Source organism: Sus scrofa, chromosome 5, assembly GCF_000003025.6.
Source record: "Sus scrofa isolate TJ Tabasco breed Duroc chromosome 5, Sscrofa11.1, whole genome shotgun sequence".
Taxonomy (NCBI): Eukaryota; Metazoa; Chordata; class Mammalia; order Artiodactyla; family Suidae; genus Sus; species Sus scrofa.
Window position 1 is genome coordinate 27,444,772 of NC_010447.5, and position 25,424 is coordinate 27,470,195.

Below are 25,424 nucleotides of genomic sequence, written 5' to 3' on the forward strand. Positions count from 1 at the left end.
AAGGAGAGGTTCTAATGCCACGAGGCCAGCCTGCAGATGGGCGTACTGGAGGGGGCTTCCTGAGGACCTGAGGACCAGGCTGAGGGCTATTGGAAATTCACAAGGAAGGGAGAGGAGAGTGCTAGGCAGCTGCAACAGCAGGTGCAGAGCTCTGTGGAGGTGTATGATGAGCAGGAGGAGACTGAACCATGGCCATGTGGCTGAATGGGGGAGGGAGGCAGGAAAGATGGGGTATGAAATGAGGCTGGAGAGGGAAGCAGTCCCACAGGCTGGACCCCTCAGTCCTTCCAGGACACATGAAGGACCTTGGCTTTAGCTTAAGAAGAACAGAAAGCCAATACTGATGGGGGAATTCGAAAACTGCTTTAGGAGTTCCCGTCGTGGCTCAGTGGTTAACGAATCCAACCAGGAAGTATAAGGTTGTGGGTTTGATCCCTGGCCTTGCTCAGTGGGTTCAATCTGGTGTTGCCATGAGCTGTGGTGTAGCAGACGTGGCTTAGATCCCGCATTGCTGTGGTTAGACCCCTAGCCTGGGAACCTCCATATGCCGTGGGAACAGCCCCAGAAATGGCAGACAAAAAAAAAAAAAAAAAAAAAAAAAGAAAGAAAACTGCTTTATATTTTTAAAAAGATCATTCAAGCTGTATTGTGAGGATTAGCAAAGAAAGAATGAAGGGGAGGATGCTAGTTAGAAGGTAAACACCACTCTAAAAAGACAATCAAATCCGGGCAGAAAGAAACACTTCTGAATGACTAAAAGCATCATAAAACAAGGATGCTAACTCAGTTAAGCGGAAAGAGCAACAACCCGAGGATGACAAGATCTGGATTCAAATGGCATCTTCAACACCAGTCAGGTGACTGGGAGGCAGAGCAAGGTGAGGCAAGCAGTCCAGGCCACGGACCCTGGTGGGTCACTCTAGAGCTGGCTCTCCCTGTTGCTTAACCTCTCTGTGCCACAGTTTCCTAGGAACCAAAAGGCAGGTGATGGCTACCTTATAGGGGAGGGGTGCTGGGGAGGTTAAACGTAATAATTTACACCAAGCGAGGAGCTAAGTAACATGCCTGGAACACACACTTTGTGTAGCTGCTGTCATTTCATCATGATATGATCTGAGCTAAGCTATTTTTTGGGGCTTCACCAAAATGGGGAGGCTCCCTAGGAAATAGCTTGCCAGGACCTGCGCATCATCCCAAGCAAGACACGGAGGGCTCTGGCTCCTTCTGACTTCCCACCCGACACCCTGGGCTCCCTAGATGCCTCTGCTAGCTCTCCAAGTTCAGTGGGTAAGAAGGATAGACCAATGAACCCATCCTCATGTTCACAGACCTCTGAAATTTGGCATTTCCTCCAATTGTGCTGGGCAGGTGGGGGAGAAGATGGGCCTCGAAGACAACACAGCAGAATGTAGATGGATGGAAAGGTGATATGGCGATCAGGAAAAGACTGGACCAGGAGGCTCAGGTGAGGGGGCTGGCTCCAGTAGATACTTCTCCAGCCTCTATTCTCCCTTCCTCCTCACTGTCCATTCTGTTTGGGACAGTGACGTATCTACTAAAAATACTCACCGCCCCAGACTCCCCTGCAGCTCCGTGTGGTCATGTGGCCCTGCTCTGGCCAGTGAGCTGCAAGGAGAAATCTCTTGGGTGGACCTTCCAGGAAAGTTACAGTTTTCTTGACAAAAAAGGACAATTCAATAGGCCTGGCCTTTTGATCTTTATCCTTCCGTTTTTCTTCCTGCCTGGGTCACAGAAGTGACACCTGGAGGTAGCATAACCCTCTTGCAAAAAAAGACTGAAAGCTGCAGCCCAGGGTGTAGGACAGAAAGTGAGAAGAAGTCTGGGCCCTTCAGGTCTTGCTAGGGATGCTGCACAGGTCCTGGCAAGCTGTCCCATGGGCTTCTTGACATTTCTGATGAGCCACTGTTGTGAGATAACACAGCCGGGCACACGGAGAAGCAAGGATGTGGGGGTTCACATAGTGTCCTGGAACTTGTGACACACACAACAGGAAGGGGGGGTACAGATAAGCAAAACGCAGCACAAAAAAGCATCTGAAGTAGGTGGAAGTGGAGAACACTGAGCCTCCCGGAAAAGGTTCTTAATTTAGGGCATCGGTGGATGGAATTCAGAGAGTACATGAACCCATCCTCATGTTCACAGACCTCTGAAATTTGGCATTTCCTCCAATTGTGAATGTAAGGCACCCAGCACAGGGGTGTTGGCAGCATCTGGGACTTGGCTGCACATCTTGTCTTTCCGCACATCTTGAATTGTCATTGACGCTCATCACCACTTTGCAATGATTATCAACTCCACTGCTGGCCCTTGTTACTTGCAGCATGAGTAAAGCACGTAACTGCCATATCACATCCCCACAACCAGGGAAAAGTGGCAAAAGGAAAGGATCTCTTGCTGATCACATCTAATTCCCCATTGGGCCCAAGACCACCTGAGTGAAACCCCTGCACACAGTCCTCCTACACCTGATTAAATGAAAACCCAGCAAACGTCCTGCAGGACCCTGCAGCGGGAGGCAGGTGGGGGACGGAACAGGAGCAACTGTGTCAGTGTCTGGGCGCAGGTTCTGTGACACAAACGTTATCATGTTTCCAGAGGCATACCTTTGAGCCAGAGAAGGTCAAGCCGCATGAAATAATGAGCCACCCTGCTGTGGAATGCTATGGCGTTTCGAAAAAGCAACCCTGAAGTTTTACTGACAAGTAATCCATTTCCTTCAGGCAGGCAAAGCATTCTGCAGCTACCACAATCACCACCAGCTGACAAAATATCTGGGGAATTTTCAGAGTCACAAGGAAGCTTAGCTGGGGATGCTGCTGACACGAGGCTCAAGATTCTCCTTTTGAGAAACCTCAAAACATGATAGCATGCACAGTGATGCTATCAAGTTTGGTACAGCGAATTTTTTAAAGGCAATTAATATTTTTCACAGCCAAAACCTGTAAAATATAATTTTTCCACAAAGCAAGTTTTTCTCCACCAAGAAAGTATAGACTAAATAAATCTGGCACAGATTGATGCAGGGGCCCATTTCAGAGCAATTAAGCAGAGTTTCTGAAGATGGGGGCCCACCATTCATTTTTTTTTTTTTTAAAGCTTCCTCAGGATCCTAACAAGCAGCCACTGTTAAGAACCCCTGGTCAAAAGGAGGGCTATGAAGAGACTCCCATTCAAGTCCTGTATCGCATGGGTTCACTGTATGACCTCAGATGAGTCACTGACATCTCCCTGAGTGGATCAGACCGGTGGTGTCCAAACTATGCTCCTTGGTTCTGAAGAGGAACCTTAGGGAAGAGGAAGATAAGTGGGTATTGAAGTGATGAGTCCCTTTGACAATTATTCCAACCCGAATGGCATCATTTTATCAGTTATAAACATCAGGGTTTTGCAAAAGATTTTGGGAAAAAGGATTTGACTGTTTAAAAAAATAAAATTTGGGGAGTTCTCTTTGTGGCTCAGCAGTTAATGAACCCGACTAGGATCCATGAGGATGGGGGTTCAATCCCCTGGCCTCGCTCAGTGGGTTAGGGATCCGACATTGCTGTGGTTGTGGTGTAGGTCAGCGGCTACAGCTCCAATTTGATCCCCAGCCTGGGAACTTCCATATGCCGTGGGTGCAGCCCCCCCCCCCCAAAAAAAAGCTAAATAAATAAATAAATAAAATAATATTTTGAAAGACTCCAAACTTGATAAAATCAAGCCAGTCAAGAGACTTGAAGATCTTAATGTCCTCCTATGGCAGGGAAGTTCAAGTGAGTGATATACTACATGCGGAGATAACAACGCCAGAGAGCCAGAGAGGGCTCTTAGCACACGCTCATATTCCAGCTCAGCTAGGAAAGCCTAAATGACCACAAAGGCAGAGACCCATCCAGTTACAGAACTAGAGCATGCTTCCCATCCTTTATCAAATCGTATATGGCAGGCAATATTCCAAATGCTTTACCAATATTAGCTCATTTAATTCTACTACAATCCTATGAATAACCACCCTTTGAGGTGTGGTTACAATCCCCGCTTCAAATTTTTTTTGATTAAAATATAGTTGATTTACAATGTTCCTTCATTTTCTGCTGTACATTAACATGACCCAGTCACCCATACACACCCATTTTTTCATTTTCTGTCAGGTTCCAAAAGACTGGATTGAGTTTCCTGTGCTATACAGCAGGACCCCATCACCCATCTGTTCTAAATGTAACAGTCTGCATCTTCCAGCCCCAAACTCCCCATCCATTCCCCTCTCTCCCCCGTCCCCCCCGGCAAACACAGGTCTGCCCTCCATGTCCATGATCTGTGTCTGTTTTGTAGATAGATCATTTGTGTCATATTTTACACTTCCCATAGAAGTGATATCATATGAAGATACACCCCATTTTATAGGAGGGAAAAAGACTGTCCAGGTCACTCCCTAGTAACTGATGCACCTGGGATCGGAGTCCACGCTCTATGCTGTCACCCTTGTGTTAGGGTGAACACCCCCACTCCATGCTCTGCCCGGCCCTGCAGGGGAAGTCTGCTTCGATATACGCTTGGCTCTAGAATCACTTCCCCACTATGCAACCTGAGTTTTTTTGTTTTTTGTTTTTGTCTTTTTTGCCATTTCTTGGGCCGCTCCTGTGGCATATGGAGGTTCCCAGGCTAGGGTCTAATCGGAGCTGTAGCCACCGGCCTACACCAGAGCCACAGCAATGCCAGATCCGACCCGTGTCTGCAACCTACACCACGGCTCACGGCAATGCCGAATCCTTAACCCACTGAGCAAGGCCAGGGATCGAACCTGCAACCTCATGGTTCCTAGTCGGATTCGTTAACCACTGCGCCACCACAGGAACTCCTGCAACCTAAGCTTTTTGAAGGCTCAAAATCTGATCATATGTCTTTTACCAGCCTAACAACCTGCTCTGTGGGCTGACTCCAGGCTATGAGCCCTATCTGCAGTCTCTGATCTAGTCTCTGATTCTCTTTCTCCATATTCCATCTCTAACTCCAAATTCCACCCACACAAAACTACAGTGCTTGCAGTTCATCATAAACCACTGTTTCCTGCACCGTGCTGCCCCCCATACCACCTCCTGGCTTTTTTTTTTTTTTTTTTTTTTTTTTGTCTTTTTGTCTTTTTGCCTTTTCTAGGGCTGCTTCCACAGCATATGGAGGTTCCCAGGCAATGCAGGATCTGAGCCACGTCTGCAACGTACACCACAGCTCACGGCAATGCCAGATCCTCAATCCACTGAGCAAGGCCAGGGATCGAACCCGCAACCTCCTGGTTCCTAGTTGGATTTGTTAACCACTGTGCCATGATGGGAACTCTGATTACCACCTGGCTTTTGTGCTTACCTTAACTATCACCTCTTCCTAGATGCTCCCTCTCCACCCTGCACTCACCCCTACTGAAGCACTCACCATACTGTCCGTGACTACTCACATGCATGATGATTCAGTGATGGAATCAAAGAGAATATTCTGGGAGAGGGGAGCAACTAATAGGCAATGCAGGTGAAAAGAGGACTATATATATATGTGTGTGTGTGTGTGTGTATATATATATATATAGAGAGAGAGAGAGAGACAGACAGACAGACCCATGTGGACAGTGGCCTGATTGGCGCTGATCTTGAGGGCAAGGTCAGGTCAAGGTGAGGTTCTGGAGTCTGGCAAGGCAGGCCAGAGGTTCCAGTCTTCTGCCTCGGGCTATTTAGGGGTGATGTCTCTGGCCCTGGAAGTGCTGAGAGCTAGGCTTTCTGCAGGTGAACTGCGAGAAGGAAGCAGAGGCCCCAGGGGTCTGTCTGGAGGCAGAAAGGACCTAGGTAAGGGGGCTGCTTGCTGTTCCGGGGCCTTGAGAGAGAAGTCAAATGACTTCATCAGACGTTTCAAGGAACAAGAGGCTGGGGTGCTATACGGGTTTGAAATGGGCCTAAGACCTTAACGGAAAATGAAAACCTACTTGTGAGCGAAAGTGGCATGATCAAACAGAAGGTGCCATACATCGATTCTGAAACGGATACGAGGACTGCTTCCCCCCCACCTGCTTCTTTACTCGGAGCAGTGCCATCAACTGCTGTCAGGTAAGAGTGCACAGTTTGAGGCACGAGGTCTGAGATCTGAGAACCTCAAGGCAGATCTGAGAAGCTTGAGGGATGAACACGTCCTCCAGGTCACACCAATGTCAAGGAACAGCAGTGACGTTGGGTGTTTAAGCTGGGGCTGGAACAGTGAGTCTACCAAAGAGGGCTGGAAAATGCCAAGTTATATGAATACAATGCTTTTAAAACATCTCGAATCTGCAATTTTATTGCAAATATACCCGCATTCCGTCACTGCATAGAATCTTCAATGACTCCCGACCATCCGTAAAGTTCTTTCCCGTCTCCTGAAATGCTCACATGGCTCACGGGCCCTTCATGATCTAGTTGCCACCCCTCTCTTGCTCCTTGTCAGTGGTCCTGAATTCCCTCGTTCCCTCTCTTCTAACTCTTCATCACCTCTAGGATATATATGTCGTTTTTCTTCTGCCCTAAAACACTCATCCCTTACCTTCTGCTTAGAGAACAGTTTTCAGCAGAAGCATGACTTCCCCTCCCCATCGAGCCTGCCTGGACCACCTCAGCATCTATACATCCTCTACCACAGTGTTTATTCACTGGTGTGAAAGCGCCTGATGTGTCTGTTTCAGCCTACTCAGAGGTTCAAGTTTATCTCATTTATGGTGGCATTTCCAGGGGGTGCCCAGTATAGAACAGATGCTCCATGACTACTAAATATACCAAGAAAGGAAGAAAGTGGATTTTTTTCATTTGTCTTTATTTTTTCAAAGCAATATAGCAGTTTAAGAAATAAGAATTTTACATAAGATTTCATATTAGTAAAACCAAGAGAATAAACCTAATCTACTCCAGGAGTGGCGGTGACTTATCTAAATCTATGGCCACTCAGCTCTTTGAAGCTAGCTGTGTCCTACAAACAAGGAGACTGGAGCCAGGACCCTGAGAATCTGTAGAAACCAAAGGGATGGGACACTGCCTTCTCTGGCTGTACTTGATTTGCTGGGCTTTATGGCTTTAAGACCAGGTGGGAAAAAATTCTCTTCTAAATGAAGGCCTATATCTTTTTTTTTTTTTTTAAGTGGAAAAATTACAACACAGAATAGTCAATCTTTGACAAAGGAGGCAAGAATGTAAATATAGGAAAAAGATGGTCTCTTTAGCAAGTGGTGCTAAGAAAATTGGACAGGTGCATGTGTATCAGTGAAATTAGAACATATCCTCACACTATGCACAAAAATAAACTCAGAATGGCTTAAAGACTTAAACATAAGACACAACACCATAACACTCCTAGAAGAGAACACAGGTAAAACATTCTCTGACATAAATCATACAAATGTTTTATCAGGTCAGTCTTCCAAGGCAATAGAAATAAAACCAAAAATAAACAAATAGGAGTTCTCACTGTGGTACAATATCACTGGCATCTTGGGAGCACTGGGACACAGATTGGATCCCTGGCCTAGCATTGTGGGTTTGAGAACCCAGTGTGGCCGCAGCTGTGGCTTAGGCCACAATTGTGGCTCAGATCTCAGCCCTGGCCCAGGAAATCCATATGCCACAGGCTGGCCAAAAAATAAAAAAAATAAAAACATAAAGGAAGGGAGGGAGGGAAAGAGAGGGAGAGAAAGAAAAGAAAAGAAAGAAAAATGGGACCTAATGAAACTTATAAGTTTTTGCATGGTAAAGGAAACCATTAAAAAAAAAAAGAAAGAAAAAAGAAAAAAAAAGAAAACCAAAAAACCAAAAACTCAAAGACAAGGTACAGAATGGGAGAAAACAGTTGCTAATGATGCAACTGATCATCTCTAAAATACACAAACAACTCATACAAGTCAACAACAAAAAACAAACAACTCAATTGAAGAATGGGCAGAAGATCTAAATAGAAATTTCTCCAAAGAAGAGATATGGATGGCTGATAGGTATATGAAAAGATGCTCAACATCACTAATGATTAAAGATAAGCAAATCAAAACTACAAAGAGGTATCACCTCACACCCACCAGAATGGGCCTCATTACAAATGCTGGAGAGGGTGTGGAGAAAAGGGAACCTTCCTACACTGTTGGTGGGAATATACGTTGGTACAACCACTATGGAAAACAGTATGGAGTTTCCTTAGAAAACTAAAAACAGAACTACCATATGATTCAGCAATCCCACTCTTGGGTATATATACCTGGGAAAGACTATAATTCAAAAAGATACATGCACCTATATGTTCACAGCAGTATAGTAGTATTATAGTATACTGTAGTAGTATAGCAGTTCATAGTAGTATTCACAATACCCAAGGCTTGGAAACAACCTGTCCATTGACAGATAAATGGATTAAGAAGATGTGCTACAATATTGAAAATCAACTATACTTCAATAAAACTAAAAAATGAAAAGAAGATGTGGTACATATATACAATGGAATACTACTCAGCCATAAAAAATAACAAAGTAATGCCTTTCACAGCAACAGGGGTATAACTGAGAGTCTCATACTAAGGTGAAGTAAGTCAGAAAGAGACAGACAAATACCTTATGATATCCCTTACATGTGGACTCTAAAATATGGCACAGATGATCCTATCTATAAAAGAGAAATAGACAAACAGACATGGAGAACAGACTCGTGGTTGCCAAGGGGGCGGGGGAAGGGAGTAGGATAGATGGTGGAGTTGGGGTTCGTAGATGCAAACTATTACATTTAGAATGGATAGATAACAAGGTCCTACTGGGAATCTTATCCAATCTCCTGATATAGATCATGATGGAAAATACTATAAAAATAGAATGTGTATATGTATGCGTAACGGAGTCACTTTGCTATAGGGCAGAAATTGACACAACATTTTAAATCGATCATACTTTAATTTAAAAAAATTTAAAAAAAATAAAACAACCCACTGGATTTCTCTTCTTGCAGGACTGAGCTATTGAAAACCAGACTTTCTTCAGCACTTGTGCCCTACTAAGAGGTACAATCTGCTATTGCATTGTCCTTTGAACCAAGGACTGAAGGGTAAGGCATATGCATGGGAAGCTGAAGAGCTGTGTTCTCCACCTGCTTGGCTTAAGTAAAGGTGCCAAAGGAGGGAACTGAAAGCCACAGCTGCATTCAACACCCTCTGCCCAGCCTGTCCCACACACCACCTGCCACAGCCAAAGGCACCATCCCACCCCTCACGTGGTTAGGAGGAAGAACACCCCCTCAGTTGGTTATTAGTTCAGAGAATAAGATTTGGGGTTTATATGGTAAATAAACTGGGTTTCAGCTTTCACATTATCGAACAGTCCAAGGGTAACTTTGTCATTGGTGTCAACACATCGACACATCATGGTTACTTTATTTTATTCTATTTTATTTCATTTTATTTTATTTTACTTTATTTATTTTATGCCCACATCTGCTGCATATGGAATTTCCCAGGGTAGGGGTTGAATCTGAGCTGCAGCTCGCAGCCTAGACCACAGACACAGCAATGCCAATCCGAGCCATGTCTGCGACCTACACTGCAACTAACAGCAATGCTGGATCCTTAACTCACAAAGCGAGGCCAGACATCGAACCTGTGTCCACACGGATACTAGTCGGGTTTGTTACTCTGAGCCACAACAGGAACTCCACATCATGGTTATTTTGAAAGTTGGCTATTTAGGAGTTCTCATCGTGGCTCAGAGGAAACGAATCTGACTGGCATCCCTGAGGACACAGGTTCAATCCCTGGCCTTGCTCAGCAGGTTAAGGATCTGGTGGTGCCATGAGCTGTGGTGTACGTATCACACGGCTCGGATCTGGCGTTGCTGGGGCTGTGGTGTAGGCTGGCAGCTGCAGCTTTGATTCGACCCCTCCCCTGGGAACCTCCATATGCCGTGGATGCAGGCCTTAAAAAAAAAAAAGAAAAAAGTTGGCTATTTAAATATCTGCCCTTTCAAATGAGTTAACACAAGCAAACAAATCCCCTCTGTCTTGATAAGTCTTAGCACAGAAAGAGGACAGGCAAACCTGAGTTCTGCAGTTTACTACTATGGGATCTTGGGCAAATTTCTTAACTTCTCTCAAAGGTTTCCTTGTTTAAAGAACAAGATGAAACTAGGACACAGGCAGTAAAGATTCATTCACTTTATACACGTCTGGGACCTTTCTCTCCTACATGCCCGGCTCACGCTGGGCACCGGAGATGCAGCAGGAAACAAGAACATCATGGTTCCCGAGCTCCTGGAGTAACAACCTAGAATACTTACAAGTGTGTTAGGAGGAGAGGTGCCTGGTGGCACAAGAGTGTATAATATGTATTAAATGTGCAAACAACCAGGGGTTAGGGGTGGGGAGAGGGTACGAGTGTAAAGGGCTAACCAGAGGGAATAACTCGTACTGATAGAACTGTTGTATCCTCACTGGGGTGGTGATTCTATGAATCCACGCATATGTTAACATTCATAAAACTGGACACCCAAAGGACAGTTAACTATACTGTGTAAGAATCTGTAAATAGTAAAAAAATAGAATGTGCAGCATTTTGTCCAGCATATAAGAGAAACAATCTAAAGCAACTATAATTACTTACACTCACTGTTCAATGGCGCAGTGGCGGGGCGTGGGCACCATGAACAGGCAAGGAGCAGTAAGGACCAACCCCCCGACCAGGAAACCAAGCTGTACACTTCAGCCCCTGCCTTTCAACCCTGCCAGGAGGATGCTCACTGTCCTCCACTGTGCGACTCCACTCACTTCCCTTCTACTTACTTCCCTTTCCCTGTGGAAAGTCTACGTTCAAAGGATACCTACAGAGTACCTATTGTATTAAATCCTCACCCCACCACCATAACATGGGCGTCCTTACCCCATTTTATCTTGATATAGAAGAATCAAGTAACTCTAAGTGGTAATACCAGGACTTGAACCCCATTCTTCAGGTTCCAAGTTACAGAATCCCAATTTCCTAATACATGCAACTTTGTGTAATTAATCTCCCTAGCTTCTGTGACTCTTTAGCACCACGGCACTATTTTATTTTGTGTGTTGCTTATTAGCAATTGTGTACACATCCTAGGCCACTGGCGGACTGTTCCAAATTCTTGGCAGTGGCCACACGTTACTCTCTGTAGACATCAGAAAATGTTGTTGAGCTATCAGTTCAGGATAACAAAGCTCTACACCTGGAAAATCAAACTCTTCCAGTTTAGAATAACATGTTCTTGACATAATTTCAAATTTTCATTTACCAAAAAAAAAAAAGTCTTATATGTAATTTACAACACACCACACACCAAACACACACACACACACACACACACACACACACACACACACACACACACTCCTATCCCTTTTCAGGAATACATCTGCAACCAGACAAAGATTCCAGAAGGTAACAAATTGGAAATTTAAAAGTCAAAGTTTCTTTTTTACAATTTCTCTATAGTAGGCTCAAAGTTATATGCTCCTTTCTCTAAGGTTCTAGAAACTGCTTTTTAATCACATTGCTTATTATCTTTTTCGTATTTTCATGATCATCTCCTGTGCCAGAACTTAAAACAAGAAGTCCTAAATGGAAAGGGCTCCTTGGGCCTTTTAACAGGAATACACCTGCTCCAAACAGAAATGTATCCATCAAACAAGTAGCTAAAGTAAGTTTTGAGACAAGTAGTGTGTGTCCACGCAGCTTCAGGTGTAATAACGCCAGCTCAGCTAAGCAAGGATGTCAAAAATCTGTAGCATCAGTTCAGCCCCCTTGAAGCAGAGGCCATATTGCCTGCCCCTCAGCTCTGGGGGACCCAGAGGCAAGAGAGCAGACATGAGCCATCTGGAAGGCACTGAGCAGCCCCTCCTACAGCATGCTGACCAAGAAGGGGAGATTCCAGAGAAAAACTCCAGTGTTCCCTGTGCAGCCCGACAGAAGTGTTTAGATGTAAGGCAGGAAATACAAAGAAAACTAAAAAAATGGGGTCTGACACATTTGTACCTGCCCGAGGAAACCAGGCTTTGCATCCTTACCCCCACTGCACAAGCTGTAACAATTTGCAAACCCCCTTGTTGCTCTCCCTCTGGGATGAGCACTTCCCAAAAGAGAGCATGCAAAAGTAGAGAGGGAGCTTCAAATGCTCAGTCAGCAAGTTAGAGGAAAATTGGAATCAGAAATTCTCTTGTCTTTTTCCACCTAACATAGAAGAAGAAATTAAGCGTGGCTAGGATTTCTCACACAGCCTGACACGGGCGCCCTCGTGTGGTCAGCACGTCTCGACAGCCATGGAGCACTGGTGTTTATTGTGACCTATTGCTGGGGACACGGGCCCACAATAGGTGGTCTTCCACATGACACCATGAAGTTTTAAACTAATTACCCCTCACTAACTAGACCACAGCTTTTAAAAACAACTCCTGCAAAAAAAATTACTGATAGAAAACGAGCAAATAAGATGTCACGGCTAGCACGTCCTACCCCAAGCCATGACAACTAGCCCTATCTGACAATAATAATAATCATTCCAGCCCAAAGTATCTGAAGTGATCAAGGAGACAGCTGAACTATGGATTTATGTTCGCTTTTTTATTTGTTAAAAAGCCACACTCGCGGCATATACGACGTTCCCAGGTTAGGGGTTGAATCTGAGTTACAGCTGCTGGCCTACACCATGGCCACAGCAAGGTGGAATCCGAGGCACATCTGTGACCTACACCACAGCTCACGACAATGCCGGGTCCTTAACCCACTGAGCGAGGCCAGGGATCGAACCCACATCTTCATGGATGCTAGTCGGGTTTGTTTCTGCTGCACCACAACTCCATGTTCGCTTTTGTTGGTGACACATTGTGTCTTGAAATATGAGTTAATGGAAACAGGAGTCTCTGCTCTTAGCAAGACAGTAAATGGGTTGATGTGTGAAAAACACTCAGAACAATGCCTGGCATATAATAAACACCATGTAATTGTTAGTCCTTATTATTTTAAAATGTTGCCTTTTTATCTTTATTGCCTTTAAATTATTTTAAAACTATTTAATGTATTGTTATAACTATTAAATATATACTAAATGGATATTCAGTGGTATGGTTATATATCAACAAATGAACACATATATTGGGGGTACATACTAAAATTATTGCCTTGAACTGATGGTTTGGAGACTGCAACTTGAAATAGCTGTCCTGCGATGGGGGGAAACAGTGACCCCCCCCACTGGGCTGCCTTCCCCGAAGACACATTTGACCTTCCACTTCCCTTCCCTGCCCCAACCCGTCAGGGTATTCGAGTAACCTGAGGAGGGTCTTTATCGACAACATGAAAGGAGTATCACAAAGGCGGAACCCCCACTTGGACTGAAGTCCCTTGGTCGATAAAAAGCTCAGTATGAGCATGGAATGCACTTGCCCCCCTCCGCTCTTGCCAAAGAAACGAGATTATGGATTTGCCACTGGGGAAACAGAGCGCCGACACATGTCCCTTGGATCCCCGCTTGTAAGCTGTGGTATGGCTCGTGTTCCATCAAGTTTCTGGCCAGGTTTCAAGGTATTGCATGAGGATGATAATGCAGAATTAGAAAATCTGTTTTAGGCCTTTCCCCCACAGAGCTTGCAATCACCAGTTCTTCATCCAATCTCAGGGCGGCACAGTAAGAGGAGGAAGAATAAATAAGTGGATGACGAAGCCGAGGTGTTGGGGAAGCTTGAGGAACTACGTGACGAGTCCTTCCCAGGCCCACATTCTACTGCTGTCCACTTGGACTCATGCCCACAGAGCGTCGGTAGCCTGTTGCTTCTCACCATCCTTCTCTGTCTGACTAAATTATTCAGATCATTTGTTCCCGACCGGGAAAGATCCCTAATTCTCATATAGAAGAACACGCCTACTTTCTCAGGGTCTGACAACACGCAATGCAGATCTCTTTGGTTCACTTCCTTTGCTTTATGAGATGGCAAGATGTAAGATAAGTAGCTTTGGCTTTGTTTGTACGTGGCAGTTTAGTCCCGTATGTTAAAACGCTATTAAATAAATATTCATTTCTGAGTGGTAGGAAGGATAAAGTTTGTGACAGTTTTGGCTAAATCGTGTTGCGGTTTATTCTAGATGTGAAAATTAGCTCGGGAATGTTCTCAAGCTATAACTTTACACATCAAAGACGTCTCCCTAAATTAGCTTACAGTAGAAACAGAAATAATGCGAAACCATACTGAAATGCAGCTGCTAACTCAACTATCAGAATAACTGCAGGCAATATTACCTGAGCACTCCCTACATGCCAGGCACTGTTCCGAGCACTTTTTGTAGTTTTAACTCATTTTTTAATTTGTTTGCTTCACTTAGCTTCATTACATGAAAAAACATATTTATGTGCATATGAAACATTAATCATATTTATTCATCATAGACCTCAAAAATAGTTCTTAACTTTGCCTAAAGTGGAGCGAATGAAGGAAGTGGAAGAATAACTATAGTATATTAATAGCAAAGATTTCTGCAATTAGGCACACCTCTGGTTTCCCTGGTTTATTAACGCCTTTAATTCTAATAACCCTGTGAGGTAGGAACTATCATCCCCAATTTACAGATGAGGATACTGAGGCATCGAGAGGTCAACTAGTCTCACAAGGTAACATCTAATGAGTGGCAGAGCTGGGATTCAAACTCAGACACTCGTTATTCAATAAGAAAGCTCTTCCCACTTGCCTTGGTTTCATGCAAACGATGGCCTTCTATAATTTAGCGAGAAGTGGGCCATAAGGACAATATGATGAACAGTTTCATTTCTATTCTGTTCTTGACCTGCGTCAGGACGAGCTGGTACCCAGTTTCTGAGCTGACAGGGGAGACTGCTAAATAATTCCTAATTCACAAGAGAAATTGCACACCTATAAATGTAATAAAATTCATTATGTAATAAAAAAAGAGAAATCATAATGGAAATGAGACAAATTTTAGCATCAAATTACATCGAAATTTCATACACATACACACACACACACACACATGAACATTAGGAGTTATTCTTCCTTCATTTCAGACTTTTCTAAAGAGATGTTCCTGCCACGTTTCTGAACTGCTAATGGATAAAGAGGCAGCACGTTACCAGTATGAACAGACTCAGAGGCCAGACTGCCTGGGCCTCCAAGCTCCACACCTTCCCGCTCAGTGCCTCAGTTTCCTCATCAGTAAAATAAAGCTAGTAACAGCACATATTATGTATGTATTATGAGGTCACATGAATCAATACTGGCAAAGCCAGACAATATTCATGTCTGGCATATGAATGCTGAGTATTGGGTTTAAAAGAAATAAAAAGAAGAAAAAAAGAAAATCTCAAGAACTTATTGCTCTTTGCCAATGCTCTTCCCACCTAAAGCTGGGGCGAAATCAGATTACCAGTGAAACAAGGGGAAATTTCCACCTCGGCACCATTTATTTTCTTTCGCCCTTAAGATGTGCCAGTTGGAAATTCTATTGCGGGAACCAGGTTTGAGTTGTGTTTTCAGCTACTACGGTCAAACCCGGTTCTCCGAGTAAATCGACACCTTCCGAGGAGGGAATTGAAAAGTTATGCTAATAGACATCATCCTGAACAATTACTGGTTGTAAAGTCATTCTTCATCACTGGCAAGCGTTCCCATCCCTGGGACCAAGAGATGAAGAGTTTTGAGAGAAGCCACTGCACTCTTGCTTCAAAAAATCTAAGTGGATAAATGGAACTGTTTTTCCTGACGTGGGCAGAACAAGAACCTCAATTAAGAGGCAAAAATTTATAGCAATAAATACGATGAGAGAATTAAAAGGCCTCTCCTGTTGTTTTTTATAGCTGACCTCATCGCAGGAAGCAGACTGCCAAGTGTGGCCAAATATTCCAGAAGGGCTGCTGCTGTGGAGCCACGAGCAACCTCACTCTTATGTTCCAGGGGGTGGACGAGTCCCTCTTATAGAAAACAAGTGAAAAGGACAGCAAATCTTGAGAGAGTTGAAATGCCCCCTTCCCATTTCCTTTTTTCCTCTCCCCACCCCAAATGGATCCTATTTGCCCGGAATTCCCACAGTGCTGCCCCATCCTCTGCTGAGAATGATAATCAGCTTTCCTCTCCCCTGCTGATGAACTTGGCCGAGATGGGGACTCAGCCATCTCCTGTTATTGTAATTAGACACTGAACTAACAGATACTGAAACCACACACTTTGATGTGTTTTGACTAAATTAAACAACATAAGGGGGCTCTGAAGGAAATAAGACTTAGACTGCATGCGTCCACAAGTCTCATCCTAAGCCAAAAACAATCCGTTCCAAGATAGGGAGTCAGATGTGGGGGAAAACATGCCCTGCTTTGTGGCCACAGTGCCCTGTCTCCTACCCACACATCTTACATAAGGCCAGGAGCCTCTCAGCTTAATACTAAAGTTATAAGAGGGCCTTCAGAGTGAACACTTTCTCTGTCCTCAGAGGAGTCATCTGCCATTTTGCTCTTTTGATCTCATTCCTAGAATGACTAGGTCCTTGAGAACAGAAAAACAAAAGCTCTTGGAAAAGCTCTTTTCACTTGCAGGTGATGGTCAGTACAATGCCTAAGAGTGCTTCACACCTTTCACATCAAAGGAAAGAAAGATGCAAACTATTACATTTAGGATGGATGAGCAATGAGGTCCTGCTGGACAGCACAGGGAACTATATATATCTCCCAGTTTCTTGGGATGGACCATGATGGAAAATAGTATGAGAAAAAGAATATATATATATAAAATATGTATGACTGGGTCACTATGCCGTATAGCAGAAATTGATACAACACTGTAAATCAGTACTTTAATGAAAAGAAAAAGGAAGCCTAGTAATGGTGATTAGTTCCCACTAACCATGATCGGGTTACTTAAAAAGCCTTCAGGGAGGAGTTCTTATAGCGGCTCAGTGGTTAACAAACCTGACTAGTATCCATGAGGATGTGGGTTCGATCCCTGGCTTCCCTCAGTGGGTTAAGGATCCGGTGTTGCCGTGAGCTGTGCTGTAGGTTGCAGATGCAACTAGGATCCAGTTTTGTAGTGGCCACAGCTCCAATTCGACCTTTAGCCTGGGAACCTCCATATGTCATAAGTGCGGCCCTAAAAAGCAAAAAAAAAAAAGCCTTCAGTGGAAGGCAGGCAGGAGGATGCTGGGGAAAGTGTGTTGCCCTCAATAGCCTTACAGCATTTTCCCTAATGGATGATGTATGACAGTCTTTCAGAAATGCTGGCATTCCAGATTCTCTTCTTTCCTAGACACACAGCCTGCGCCCGCACACAGTCAGAGGCGTAGGAAAGTTGAGGAGATTACACACTGCCACAGAGCATCTCACTACCTGCCTGGCTGTGGGCTAGTGGTTCTTCACACACCAACTACCCAATGGGAGGCAGGCACAGGAAAAGATCCACCCCCAGTCTGTCCAGAATACATCCACTTCATATCTGCTTCACAGCCAGAGGTCTCAAAATTTCTCTATTCCTCAAAAGGAAATGTTGCTTTCTTTATTTCACTGAACTCTAAAAAGAAAAAAACTGGACGCATTACTGAGTATTTTCTAAGGAAGAATAAGGGACAAAAAATAATTCACTATATCCCCTAGCAATTTCTTCAGGTAAAAGTCTACACAACACCTGAACCTGAGTCCGCATGGATACTAGTTGGGTTCTTAACCCGCTGAACCACAATGGGAACTCCTGTATCCCTTTTAAGTTTTATAACTTCTTTTGAACATGGTTTTTTCTGTTCCTGACATTTTCCTTATATGAAGACAGAATATGTAATTTGTATTTTCTTTCAAGAAAGGTGCTGTTGGAGTTCCTGTCGTGGCACAGTGGTTGATGAATCTGACTAGGAACCATGAGGTTGCGGGTTCGATCCCTGGCCTCGCTCAGTGGGTTGGGGATCCGGCGTTGCCGTGAGCCGTGGTGTAGGTCGCAGACATAGCTTGGATTCCGCGTTGCTGTGGTTCTGATGTAGGCCTATGGCTACAGCTCCGATTAGACCCCTAACCTGGGAACTTCCATATGCCTTGGGAGTGGCCATAGAAAAGGCAAAAAGACAAAAAAAAAAAAAAAAAAAAAAAAAAAGATGCTGCTGACAAGAGCTCAGCCAAATATAGGAAACAATGGCCCTCTAGTAAATGCCTCCTTCAGAAGAGGCAAAATACAGTGTATATTTTTTTCTTTGGCAGAGCCTGTGGCATGTGAAATTTCCTGGGCCAGGGATCAAACCCGGGCCATAGCTGTGACCCCGAGCCACTGCAGTGACAACACACGATCCTTAATACACTGTACCACAAGGGAACTCCCAGTGTATATTATTTTATCCACATAAAAAATGTTGTTTGTTTTGAAACAGAAGGATTAATTTGATTTCCTTGGATAAAACATTACTTGTACTAATAGGATAAATAAGTCTCTATTAAAAAAACTGGCATTAAGCTGGGCCTAAAATTGTCTGAACATCTTGTCACCAAGTAATACTTATCTGTAATAAGAAACAGTCATCTCATTGCTACTCAACGACTCTAAGTCATCAAATACAAAGTTATACTTCTGCTGAATTCCTCTGCACATCACTGATGTTCCCAACATAAAAAGAATTCCTGTGATAATTCCTCTTTTCATCGTGAATCTAATGTGATTTTACAGGAAACTTTAGTCTTTCTTCAGTCTCCAAGGAAGATGGTGATATTATACATGAAAGAAATCTTGTGAAAACATTTATTTTGATTTTAATATGTTTATGGGGGATGAAGAGATCAAGGAAGGAGGGAGAAATTCATCACGTGTATCTGGAGAGAACCCATCCATCTTACTCTTGCCATCCGTCATGCCTGCCAACTCTCTGTTTGCAAATAATGATGCCATTACTTATTCTGTTGCCCCATTTCTCGCCTAGAAGAGTATTTGCCCATTTTTCTCATCCTTCTCTTTCTTGATCTCTCTGTGGCCCATGGCAATACCCCCCCTCCCCTCCCAGAATTTTTGGGCCTTTAATTCCTGAGTCCTAAGCCTCCCTACACGTGCTCCTGAGCTCTAGTCCTTCAGCTCCAACTTCCCATAAAACCCTTCCCCCTGGAAAGTCGGAATACTACCAATGCAAGTCGCCATTCCTGCACAGCCCCTCACCTCGGACCCGTGCCTGCTCCAGGGATCCACTTTCCAGGACCAGCACCTCGGGGCTGAAATCTGCCATGGTCCCTGTCCCACACAGGTGGTCACCTCAATGGTCTCTTTCCCTTCATCTCTTCTGAGCTGGTTCCTGGCTCTAACCACTGTCTCATTTTGAACTTTCATCATGTCTCACCCAGATTTCTGCACGAGCCAGGTTCCTAGGTGTCCGAGTCTCCAGGTCTGCTCCCCTAGTCTTCCTGAGTCAGCCTCAGCACTGTCATGAATCTGTTATACCTCTGTCTAAAGTCATCCGGTTAAAATTACCCAGCTTATTATGGCATTGAATGGTTCTTGTGGGTAAAACCTGCCTGCTGCTCGTGTCTAACCCCACTCCAAGTGACCACACGACACACATGCTCTGAAATAAGGGGAGCCATGCTGGACTGTCTCTGCACAAACATGTTCCCCTTTCTCTTACTTGCTTGGTTAACAAACTCCTCTTCACTCTTCAGCACAACAGCTCAAAAGGCGCTTTCTCCCAGGAGCCTTCCCTCCCCTGACCCAGCCCCTCTCCTCTGCTGTTCCCCAAACCACCAGCGGCCACTGAGTGAGGCTTCCACACGACTTGGATTTTCCTCTTTCTCCTAAAGCTCCCTCCCCTGCAGGGCTGCTGCTTACTGATGCTTTTTCCCTCCCAGTTCTGCTCAAGGAGCACGGTGATAGTACCGAGTTCACCTCCTCAGCCCAAGGCCCAGTGTGTGCACTCAGAGCTCAGCGTGCATACACAAGGCTCAGGGTGCACACTTAGAGCTCAGTGTGCATACACAAGGCTCCACATGCACACTTAAAGCTCAGTGTGCACACTCAGAGCTCAGCGTGCATACACAAGGCTCAGTGTGCACACTCAGAGCTCAACACGTGTTTGCAGAGTAAAGGAAGAAAATTACGGGGGGGAGAGGGGGAGACCCACCTTACTTGTCTCCTGAAGATACTTACTTGCCCTGGGCCATCTGTTGTCAATGCCCTTTCCTAAGTGCCATCATGTTTGAGGTTAAGAATGTCTTTAGATTGGAAAAATTGCTGGCCTCTTGTAAGCAGTATATCCAGTGATCTCTGCTAGCAAATTGCTCACTGAGAGCAGTAGCCAAAGTCCTGATAACAGCCTTGAGGTCCTGCAAATTGCCTCACTCCTTTCTTATTACCTTTCTGACAAATCACCTGCAACCCAGTTTTCCTCTGTCTGCTCAGCCCTGTGGGCCTCCTGGCTGATTCTTGAGAACCATCCTTGCAGTTGCCGAGGTTGTCAGAATACTTTTCTTTTCAATAGCTGCCCTTTCGGTCCTTGTCCCCAGTGTCACCTTCTAAGTGACACCTCTTTTAATCACCCCTGCCCCTCACACCTCCTATTATTTCTACATCCCTATTTTGTTTTTCTCCATAGTGTTTATCTGCCAGGCTATACATTTTAATTGTTTGTCCCCCTCAAAAATGCAAGTTCCCTGTAGGAAGGGACTGCTGTCAGTTTTATTCCTTGCTGAATCCTTAGCACCCAGGTCCCAGTTCCCAGCCAGTGCTCAGTGAGCCACCTGGCACACTAGGGTATGGTTTTCACACTTTTATGGTTTTCAACAAAACAGACAACCTAATTTTAAAAGTGGGAAAAGGTCCTGAATAAATGTTTCTTTAAAGAACATACAGCTGGCCAATACGAAGCACATGAAAAGATGCTATGGCTTATCATGGGAAACACATAACTACAATGAGATAACCCCTTCAGCTCTTTAGGGTGGCTATTATTTAAAAAACAAACAAACAGAAATTGACAAGTGTTGGCAAAAATGTGGAGGAATGAGAACCCTTGTCAAATGATGCAGCTGCTGTGGAAACAATATGTTGGTTCCTCAAAATATGCAACAGAATTACCATATCATCCAGCAATTCCACTCTGGCCATATATGCCAAAGAACTGAAAGCAGGGTCTGAAATAGGTAGCTCAATACCCACGTTCATAGCAGCATTATTCACAATAGACCAGAGATGAAAGCAAGTGTCAATCAATGGATGAACGGATAAACAAAGTGGTATGTATGCATACAACAGAGTGTTATTCAACCTTAAAAAGGAACAAAGTCATGACACATCCTCGAACACGGACTATCCTTGACAACTTTATGATCATTGAAATATGCCAGCTACAAAAAAAGGCATGTGCTGCATGATTCCCCTTATAGGAGGTACCTAGAGTGGTCAAAAAGCACAGGCAGAAAAGAGAATGGTGGTTACCAGGGGCTGGGGGTGGGGGTGAGGGTGGGAAGGAATGAGGCGTTAGTGTTTAATGGATACAGAGTTTCAATCTGGGACCGTGAAGAAGGTCTGGAGATGGATGATACCGATGGTTGCACAACGACACGAATGTCTTTGATGCCGTTGAATTCTACACCTAAAAATGGTCAAAATGGCAAATTTTATTTTATGTATATGTTCCCACAATTAAAGAAAAAGACAGCATAACTCTTGCCTTAAACTCTCATAAGAAGCTTAACATGCCAGGCAGACAGAAGTGAAGCTGCTATGGCTGAAGCAGGAACAGAGGGCAAGATGGGCCTGTGGTGCATGGCACCTGCTTGCGGCTTCCCACAGAGATTCGGAACCATCACAAAGGAGGGTCATGGCTCCATCCTAAAGCGCTTATGCTCCATTTCAGTGTTCTTAAGGAAAGGAAGTTAAAAAGTTACCCCTGGCTCCATTTCCAGGAGGAACGTAGCTCAACAAGGGAAAAATGCCCTCACCAACCAGCCTTCAGTCACATGTCAAGACTGACTTATTTTTTCAAAAATCAGTTTATATCCCAGTGGCAGAGGAGAACATCAGGGGAAAGAGCAACACTAAGTCACTGGCACCCTTATCCAATGATCACTGATGTCTCACATTTTCCGAGCCCTTTCCCATAATGCCTCAATCGTCAAAATGAGTCCATCAAGAAAGAAGGTATGAAAGAGGGAGTTCCCGCTGTGGTTTAGTGGTAACAAACCCGACGAGTATCCATGAAGATGTGGGTTTGATCCCTGGCCTTGCTCAGTGGGTTAAGAATCCGGCGTTGTCATGAGCTGTGGTGTAGGTTGCAGACGCAGCTCAGATCCTGCGTTGCTGTGGCTGTGGTGTTAAGGCCGGCAACTGCAGCGCTGGTTCGATGCCTAGTCTGGGAACTTCCACATGCCATGGGCGTGGCCCTAAAAAGACCAGGGGGAAAAAAAAAGCATGAAAGAAATTATATCATCTCCAATTTACAAATGAATGAACAGAGAAAATTCAGTGAGCCCTATCCACAGAGAGTGACAAAAGTGGTACAGACTTGATAACAATCGCTAACACTGATCAAGGATTTATTAAGGAAGATACCGGCTCATGATTTTCCAAGGACTGCTTGCTGGATTTACTACTTCCAACTAGCCTCTTCCACCATATTTATTCCTTTTTATGGAAGAGAAAACTGAGGCTCAAGGAGTAAATAACTGTCGCAAAATTAAATACCTTTAAGCAGTGGGCTCTTCTGAAAGGTCTTACTCCAAAGCCTGTGTGTGTGACCACTATTATTTTGCCCTGCCCATCTGGGTCCCTGCCTCTGGCTTTTTGGGAGAAGTGTAGTCGATGCTTCCTCCAGCCTTGAAAACAAGTACAACTGATGGGTCTCAGCAGGTCACTATTTTCTAACCCTAAGGTGATCTAATATGAACAGAATAAATCAGTACTCTTACTCCCTAAGAATCAATGTGATAAAACACCATTACTTCGATTAAGAAGAGACTCCTAGATCTTTGACAATCCTGTAAAAACTTGCATACACATATATCCTCAAGATCACTAGAATAGTTATACTTAGGTCATCCCATTTAATGTCTCTTTCTTGTAGGACTGAATAATCTGCTGATGGACAGAGGGCTAATTCTTCCCTATTCTCCTCTGAGAGCTTCTTTAGAACTTTCCAAGGATGTCTGCTTCATGTCTGCACTTTTTTTTTTTTGGTTCCTTTTCTGGCTACCCCACGGCATATGAAGTTTCCAGGCCAGGGCTAAGATCCGAACTGCAGGATGCAGGATGTCGAACCTGCATCCCAGCTCTAGAGATGCCAATCCCGCTGTACCACAGTGGGAACGCCTCCGTCTGCTTTATCGGAGAGAGAAGAAACGCTTTATGGTTTGTCAGAAGGGCATTCAGTCTGCAGGGCCGCCCCATAGGATGCAAGGGCTTTGGGCCAATTGAAACAAATATCAATCTGGACGTACAGGCTCCATGTGGGCAGCCCTGATGGACAGGCAAGCGGGGGAAAGGGGCAGAGTGGCAGCAGGGCTGCAAGCCAATGGCTAGAGTTACCTCCACTCCTCCCGAGAGGCTTCCAGGGACCGTCTCCTTCACAAAAACCTTGATAAAACCACCAAGTATTGTACACAAATTCTTACAACAAAACCCATATATGATGTGGGTGTTCTCTTTAAGGACTGAGAAGCCAAACACCAGCTTTTCTGAACTCCATATGTCACCTTTGCTGTGATACCCAGAGCAAGACCTGCCGCTCCACTAATTCTGGGGACAGGGCCATTTTCTCTTCCACTCCAAACATCTCACCGCGGGGCCAGGGCCTGTGTATTCCTCTCACTGGAGAACAGGGTGGAGGGTGAAGGAGGAGGGTCTTACCGAGTTCTCCTTCAGCTGTAGCCCCTCCCCGTTGGGAAGGGAGGACCGTCTCTTAGCCGAGTTCCTGTTTGGGGTGGAGGTGATGGCCCCCGCTTTCTTCTTCACAGTGAGCACCTCGCAGCTGGCTTGGTCTTCGTTGTGTGTGCTCTTCCCGGCATTGATAACCCTGGAGGAGAAGCCAGAAAAGCCGGTCAGACAGGCTGATGTCTGGAAAGCTGAGAGCCCAGGCTCTCAGGTCAGCCCAGGCAGGCTCCGTAACTGGCACAAAATCAGCGCCCTACTTAATGCACAGGGCCTCCCACGCTTGGTGGAGTAAACTGACCTTTTTTGGATGGGATTCTATTAGCACCTGTCAAATATATGTTTTGAGCTCAGCTCACCCTCACAGGTATCTGATAGATGCGATCAACCCCACCAAAACACAGGAGACAATCACCCTTTTGCCAGTTACAATGCGGATAGGTGGCTGGCTCGGGGAATGCTGCTGCATTTCTCCGCGTGATAAAGAGCAAACCCACCATCAATCTTATCAAAGACAAGGCGGTCATTTACAGCACGTTGTAAGGATCCAAGGGGACAGAATACTGGATTTCATGGCTGCTGTGACCACTTTTACTTTACACGTGGAGAAGGGAATGGATCAAAGGTTTGTTCTTTTAAAATGATCTTCCCCTCTTTTCCTTTTCTCCTGGAGACTAACACTCATCGCACTGGATCATCATACAGGGCACACCGATGTGCACACACAGAGCAAGACCTCACGGCACATTGATAACATTTTGGCCCAATTACTGAATGGTTTAAGCACAGGAAATGCTTCAAAAAAACATACCATCTCCTTCATGGACCGTTTTCTGCATCAGGTGACTGCAGAATGAACTCTTGGGTTTCAGCTGCATTTTCTTATTAAGAAATTAAGCAGCCGCTAAAAGGTCTCTCCTTGATTTGCCATTGGCAATCCCTTCCAAAATAACAGTGTCACAGTAGGTGACAGAGGCAGTGTGGAGGATATAGATGCAACGGCCAGGAAAGAAAGATGCTTTTTTAAAAAATACAGTAGATGGAAATCCTCTTGGAAAGCATGGTATACACACCACTCTATTGTACTCCCTCCTGACAATTAATTAGAAAGAAGATCATTTTCAAATGACTTTTCAAAACACTTTTACATTCTGAAATAATTACAGGCTCAGAGAATACTGCAAAAATAGCACAGAGTCTCCACCCACCTTCCCCCCGAAGCAACACTGCTCATCCTAGTACAGTATCAAAACATGAGATAAACACTGATTCAACACTTGTCAACCAGGCTGCAGGCAGACCTTATTCAAATGTCACCATTTTTTAGGAGTTCCCGTTGTGGCTCAGCAGTAATGAAGCTGACTAGTATCCATCCAGATTGTACACGGGTACAATCTGGCCTGGCTGAGTAGATTAAGAATCTGGTGTTGCCGTGAACAGCACTGTAGGTTGCAGACATGGCTTGGATCCCTCATTGCTGTGGCTGTGGGGTAGACCAGCAGCTGCAGCTCCGATTTGACCCCTAGCCTGAGAACTTCCATATGCCTTGGATGCATCCC

The 25,424-nt window shown here is 44.7% G+C and overlaps 1 protein-coding gene across 2 annotated transcripts in view; it reads right to left on the reverse strand.

The window, feature by feature from the left end:
• PPM1H (protein phosphatase, Mg2+/Mn2+ dependent 1H) overlaps positions 1 to 25,424 on the reverse strand; it is a 272,527-nt gene that overhangs the window by 144,995 nt on the left and 102,108 nt on the right. For both annotated transcript variants that reach the window (XM_021091936.1, XM_021091937.1), the window contains exon 2: positions 23,845 to 24,010. In XM_021091936.1, coding sequence (XP_020947595.1) covers positions 23,845 to 24,010 — 166 coding nt within the window. The remainder of the gene's footprint in view (positions 1 to 23,844; positions 24,011 to 25,424) is intronic.